This window comes from Clupea harengus, chromosome 11 (assembly GCF_900700415.2).
Source record: "Clupea harengus chromosome 11, Ch_v2.0.2, whole genome shotgun sequence".
Lineage (NCBI taxonomy): Eukaryota > Metazoa > Chordata > Actinopteri > Clupeiformes > Clupeidae > Clupea > Clupea harengus.
In genome coordinates, this window is record NC_045162.1 from 2190870 (window position 1) to 2198231 (window position 7362).

Genomic DNA, 7362 nt, shown 5'->3' on the forward strand with positions numbered 1-7362 from the left:
AGACCAAAGGGAACGGCTGAAAATAACGTCCACTCACACACACACACACACACACACACACACACACACACACACACACACAAGCCTTTCTCATTAAAGCTCACTGGAATGCAGTTAAACTATTTTCTCAACTCACTTTTAATGCGAGTTGTTGTGATTGGGTACAAGCCAGTAGTGCGTTCAGGTTACGATCTAGCCTATGTGTTCAGGTTACAGTGTAGCCTATGTGTTCAGGTTACGATCTAGCCTATGTGTTCAGGTTACAGTGTAGCCTATGTGTTCAGGTTACGGTCTAGCCTATGGTGTGTGTTCAGGTTACGGTCTACCCTATGGTGTGTGTTCAGGTTACGATCTAGCCTATGTGTTCAGGTTACGGTCTAGCCTATGTGGTGCTGGGGGATGGGAGCTGAACATTATATGAACCTTCACATGCCTTCATGGGACACGTAACTAATGTCTCTGGCCACTGCAGACATTCCTTTCGTCTTAAGTCATCAACTTGTTTCTCACAGCTTCAATGAACACACACACACACACACACACACAGACAAATGAGTCCCAGCTGGAGTCTCAGAGGCAGAGGAGCAGAATGAAGACAAGGGAAGAGTGGAACATATTATGGGGCAGAGGGATGAAGTGAAGGAGTGAACGGAGGAGAAGAAGAGAGGGATCACCCTTTTTGTGTGATTTCTTTTCACGTTCTAATGTATCCCTGTCCTCTCACTGTGTGTGTGTGTGTACCAGTTGGTGTATAACATGCACTAGTGAATCCACACACACATGTATCTTTAGTGACAGGATGAGAATGCATAGAACTGTGGGAAGAAGTGGAGAGAAAGAAGAGAGGGAATAAGAGAGGGAAGAAGTGGAGAGGGGAGAAGTGGAGAAGAAGAAGAGAGGGAAGAAGAGGAGAGGGAAGAAGAGAGGGGAGAAGAGAGGGGAGAAGTGGAGAGGAAGAAAAGAGGGGAGAAGAGAGGGAAGAAGAGAGGGGAGAAGAGAGGGATGAAGAAGAGAGGGGAGAAGTGGAGAGGAAGAAGAAGAGTAGGTTGTGAGGTGTGATGAAGAAGAGTAGGTTGTGAGGTGTGATGAAGAAGAGTAGTGTGTGAGGTGTGATGGTTTGTACCTGACTGGTCATAGGAAGGAGAGGAAGAAGAGAGGGATGAAGAGGAGAGGATGAAGAAGAGTAGTGTGTGAGGTGTGATGGTTCGTACCTGACTGGTCATAGGAGGCCCAGGCCAGATTCTCCCCATAGTTCCCCTTACTGGAATCAGCACTGTGCTTCAGGATCCGCGTGCTGGCTAGACTCTCAGCATACCTACACACACACACACACACACACACACACACACACACACACACACACACACACACACACACGGGGAGAGAGAGAGAGAGAGAGAGTGAGAGAGAGTGAGAGAGAGACAGTGAGAACACAACTCAGTACATTTTGACTACAACTATATAATAATGTAAAAAAAATACAGTTAGCATAAGAAACTGGAGGTGTGTAGCCTTGGGAAAGACTGGGTCGGCCATGTCTCATGATGCACTAAGAGCACCCAGTCAAGTGGGGGGGGGGGGGGGGGGAAGAGATGATGTCACCTGCTGGCCTCCCGGCTGAGTTTGCTGCTGAGCTTGAGGGGAGGGGCCTGGTGTGTCTTTCTGTAGTCATTGTGCGTGCGCAACACCTCCTCAGAAAACACCTTAGAGGCTGAAAGGGACACGGAGAAAGGGAGAGGTAAGGAGATGTGTTTTGACTAGCAACCCTGAATTCGACGAGGGAGAGAGATGAGGATGGGAGAGAGAGAGAGAAAGAGAAAGAGATACAGGATGGATCAGGAGTATACATCCTTCAGTTTCTGTCAAACGTAGAAAGAGTAAGACAAGGTTTACAGGGTTATATTATCCACTAGATAATTAGCATCATGGGTGTAAAACAATGTACTATTATGGTTTTTATCAGAGCTGGCACAAAGTGAGGGGTTTCTGAAGATCATGAATCAGTCCTCAGAGTCTGACAGATTCAACTTGAACCACTTCCTCATCTAAAACACCACACCCACAAAGAACACAGCCCCACACACACACACACACACACACACACACACACACACACAAAGAACACAGCCCCAGGGGCCCTATATCTCTCATCTAGGCTGGTAGCTGTGAACGCATGGAATCATACTGATGTCACACTAATTACTTTATGGTATCATGGGCCTATGCACTCACGTGCACACACACACACACACACACACACACACACACACACACACACACACACACACACACACACACACACACACACACACACACACACACACACACACACACACACACACACACACGCTCGCGCACAATAAACAACAGGGGATTAACCACTGAGTCACACTCACAAGCCTTGGAGCCTGACAGATGATTTATATGCAACAAAGAGAGAGAGGGGAAAAAATGAGTGTTGCATGGAGAGAGGAAGAGAACTAACTTCAGAACGACAAACATGGAGAAAGCAGAACGATTTCTGTTATAAGGGGTACGTACCATTTAAGACAAGGAAACAGAAAGAGAAAGAGAAAGAGAATGAGAGATAGAGAGAGCGAAAGAGCAAAACATAAGGTCACCCTGTGTGAAGCGAAACAAGCTGGCAGCTGTTAATGAACTACAGTAACTTACACACAGTCACGCCCAGCAGCCATGGAAAATGGGATCTGCACCAAACAAGCCACACTTATTTCAACAAACGAATTGAAACTTTTCAAGAGCTGGATATGGACTGATTTGATTACCTGATTTGCCCATGGTTGACAGAGATGGTCAGTCTTCCTTCTGATCGTCTGTGGTCCACTCCTTGTAGTGCAGTCAGGCTTGCAGACACTCAAACCATAAATTAGGTCCTTCTCTCCTCCCTCCCTGTCCAAGTCTAGCTCAGACGTTTGGCTTTCTGTAAGGCACAATTCTCTGATTTGTCTAAAGTCAGTCTAAAGTTAATCAACTTCAACTTCTGTGAATGAATTCTTCTCTCTCGTCACATTCAGAGAAAATGCTTTAGCCTTCTCTTTCTCTCTCTTTCTTCTTCTCTCTCTTTCTTTTTCTCTCTCTTGACATGTGGGGGTTGTCCCAGCACTGCTATGCTCTGCTCTGATGACATCATCAGTGTGAGCCATGTGGCTTCTCCTGGGGATTTCTTTTCTCTACAGACAGGAATCATGGAGGAGAGCCCTGGAGCAGTGTCCAGGAGTCCTCCTCATTACACGCCTATGGTGAGCCGTCTCAAAATATGACAAATACATATATTAATATATAAAATAAATATATAAAAATAAATAATATGAATCTGCTCAGAGTCAGAAACACATGAGTCCTGAGTCATTTCAGCAAACCAATGAATGGCTTTTGTTTCTAAGTGTCAGGCTCAACACGACATATTTATGTTTTCCCCAACAAAAGGGTCACTTGATATAAGAATGCTAGTTTGGCGTGCATGACCAACGCTTCTGACTCGTGACCTGCTTGTCTGTGACACAAGGGCCAGTGTTTTGGCTGTCTCAAATCCAGATCACCTAGGAAGGCATCATTGCTAATCATTACACCATCAATACACTTGAAGAACAGGGGCGTGGACTGTTAATCCATTAATGAACTACTGACTCGGATCCGTAGCAATAGTGCTTATCTTATCGCCATGGAATTCCGTGTCAATAGTCACTCAACGGTATTTTTCATTGGCTGTGGGGCTGACTTCATCGCGCCCCACAGCTCATGACTGCAAGCGTGTAGAACATGTGCACAGCGTTTTCAACCGCTAACTTGGTCAATCAAACCCTGAGGGGACGTCCCCATGCTCCTCAAAGGAAGACCGCAAGGAGAAGAACTGACCTTTGACCTTTACTCAACAGTTACAGGAAGATATTTGGAATTGTGGCACTGCCACAGATTCAATAGGACTTAGATCACACACTCATGCATATACCCCAGTGAAGTAGTAAAGTTTACTTTAAACTGTTGAGGTAGTAGTGAGGGGTCTAAATAAAGTCCTAAAGGGAAATCCACTCATTGTTTATAATAAATGTAAATGGTGACATTGTATGCTTTATTTGTTTTTCTGTGTAAAATTTGCAGTCAGGGGTTTTCCTGATGTTGTGACAAGAAAGGGGACTTTTAAGTGTATGTGTGGGACACCTGTGATACTGACCTGGCATGTGGAGAAGCCATCGATGTGCGCTAGCTTTTGGATCTTTCTGCCAGAGAAGAGGAATTTTGGGGTGAGAATAATCCTTTTGTTTGTTGTTTGGCTGGGTATATAAGTGAAGGCCTGCTTTTGTCTTTTTGTTTCCTCTCATGTTTACTGGATCGAAGAATGACCAAATGTTGAACAAAACCTCAAGGGACTTGATGAATGGCTTGATGTGTACAATTTCTTTGTTATTTACATACTTCAGAATGCTTGCCATGTTTATTTCTTCATAATTGAATGTCATTTAACTAAATTTGAGAGTTTGAGTTATGTACTGTTGAGATTGCACCTCTACAAAGTCTCAAACACATTATTAAAAATTTGAGTAAAGAAGCCAGTTTGTTATAGACTGTATTGGGCAGCACTTGTCATATACAATAATCACACACCAATGTTAGTTAGGAAGAACAAATATATATATATATTATACTGGAAACTGAATTATTTATCATGTTGTGCACTGCTCCACAATGACATGTGGTGGTTGTGCTAGGTCCCTATTGACATCTGGTGGTGGTGCTAGGTCCCTATTGACATGTGGTGGTTGTGCTAGGTCCCTATTGACATCTGGTGGTGGTGCTAGGTCCCTATTGACATCTGGTGGTGGTGCTAGGTCCCTATTGACATCTGGTGGTGCTAGGTCCCTATTGACATCTGGTGGTGGTGGTGCTAGGTCCCTATTGACATCTGGTGGTGGTGGTGCTAGGTCCCTATTGACATGTGGTGGTTGTGCTAGGCCCCTATTGACATCTGGTGGTGGTACTAGGCCCCTATTGACATCTGGTGGTGGTGCTAGGTCCCTATTGACATCTGGTGGTTGTGCTAGGTCCCTAATGCCATGTGGTGGTGGTGCTAGGTCCCTAATGACATCAGTCCGGTCTTACCACAGTTGACAACAACTGCCACCATATACCTACTCCACAGTATGTCATACACACACACTGCTATTATGCAATATGAAAGGAGTGGTCATCAGTAAAAACATCTTTGCCAATCGTATTTATTTTACGCACGGAGACATACAAAAAGTGTAAATAAAACCACAGGTCGATGTGTGTGAAAACACATGTCTCTTGAGTGTGTCAATCCCAGGAGAAGTCCTGGCCTGAACGTTCTCCAGTCTGAGTCCTGGCCTGAACGTTCTCCAGTCTGAGTCCTGGCCTGAACGTTCCCCAGTCTGAGTCCTGGCCTGAACGTTCTCCAGTCTGAGTCCTGGCCTGAACGTTCCCCAGTCTGAGTCCTGGCCTGAACGTTCCCCAGTCTGAGTTCTGGCCTGAACGTTCTCCAGTCTGAGTCCTGGCCTGAACGTTCTCCAGTCTGAGTTCTGGTCCCTCTCTACCCAGCAGGGTTCCACTCAGAGCCCACTGGAACTGGGCAGCAGGCTTGGACTCAGAAGAGCAGGACAGGGTGATGTCAGAGCCTGAGTGATAGGATGGGCCCTTAGGTGTAGCCACCATGGTCACCTCATCAGGTCCGTCTGTAAGATGAAAGGCTCATGTTGCATCACAGACTTTATTAAAATTTCATATCATAATTCCTTTTGACTGCATGGATTATTTTGCAAACTTGACATAAAACAGCCTTCATGACGCCTGAACTCACAGAGAACGCTGAAAGCCAGGTGCCCCATGACCACCCCGCTCACATCATTGGAGGCCTCACATATGGAAGGCCCCATGTCACCAGTCAGACCAGTCCTTTGGTAGGGGAGTCGTTGAGAGTGTTGTCTGCACACATCGCTATGGTGAGGGGTTCTCTAGATTTGGCTTAAAATGACCCAGAGGAGATCACAGACTGTTTGGCCTTGCTGGAATAGCTGGCTAAATGTGTGAAAATGAAATATATATGTTTTTACTGACTTGCCCCTGCATTCAAATGATACAAGCACAACCAGCCTGTTTCACACCAACTGTAATGACTGTATTTTGCCACCATGTGGCAGTATTGTGTATATATCCACAACATACATAGGTCAATACTACAAACACCAATGGTGAAAATAATCAAACAGAAATGACTGACCATCAAACAAACAAACAAAAATATTTTCACTGTTAGTTATAGCAGCGATTACAATTTTAGAAAACACTGACTCATCATTTGGAGGACAAACTATATTCTACTATATGATCACTTTAAACTTGTTTTGCATATAACAAGCCTTTTAATGCTTCTGTAATGATATAATGTGTCTAGCAGTCTGTCAGGGCACAGGGACACTTGATGTCGATGATGCTATATGAAACAGAAGGTCATAGTCAGGCCTGAATGAATAGATACCAAATGTACTACTGTACTGTCATGTATTTCCTTGTTCTGTTTATGCAGGTGAGTGGGAATGTAAACAATGCCATGTGATCAGTGTTGGATCGGGTCACCCTCTGAAACCAACAAGGTTTTATTTCCCCACAGTAATCAGTGAGTGACATCCATTTTTGACATTATTGATTTGGTGAGATTAGATAGGTATTTCCTCTCTCTCAGACCCTTCAGTTGACCATTACAAATACATGTTAATGACTCAAATTAGGCTGTACGCAGTGACACACATCGTCAACAGAGCACCAACTAAAAAAACTCAGTTTGGTCCTTACACTTGTCATTACAGAAAACTCTTTGACACAGCAATATTGTAATGAAGGCATGTATGTAGTCGTTGCATTCATCAGTTTCAAGAAATTGAAAATAAACGTGCTGTAGATGTGTTAATGTAGTATATGATTGGATTCTCTCTGATCACACACAGATCAAGCGGGTGTCTGGTATTGTAGTACACATTATGTGGATTAGGAGTGTGTTGATTTTCTCCCTCGAACGCTGTGAAGGGTTTTATTTTACTTTAAAGGTTATGTCTATCAGTAATGCATGAGTGATATCTTGACTTTGTACGTTTATTTATTTGGTGAGATGGAATCTGTTGGTCCTCTGTCTGTCAAAGCCACTTCAGTTGAACTCTCCAAATGTGTCAATGACTGACTAAAGTGAGGCGTTATAAAAACACAGCGATACACTTCCTCAAAAGATAAGGTCCTTATACTTGCTTCTTTATTCATCATAACAAAATTTCTGTGCTTATTTCTTCATTATAACAAAATATCTGTGTAATTTCAACACAAGAATATTGTAAT

The 7362-nt window shown here is 43.9% G+C and overlaps 1 protein-coding gene across 1 annotated transcript in view; it reads right to left on the reverse strand.

Moving 5' to 3' along the window:
- Window positions 1-3125, reverse strand: part of glipr2l (GLI pathogenesis-related 2, like) — a 5858-nt gene extending 2733 nt beyond the window's left edge. The window contains exons 1-3 of the mRNA XM_012839029.3: window positions 2787-3125; window positions 1603-1711; window positions 1212-1315 (exon numbers count right to left, since the gene is read on the reverse strand). Of these exons, the coding sequence (XP_012694483.1) occupies window positions 1212-1315; window positions 1603-1711; window positions 2787-2799 (226 nt within the window). The 5' untranslated portion in view covers window positions 2800-3125. The remainder of the gene's footprint in view (window positions 1-1211; window positions 1316-1602; window positions 1712-2786) is intronic.
- Between the last annotated feature and the right edge of the window lie 4237 nt (window positions 3126-7362).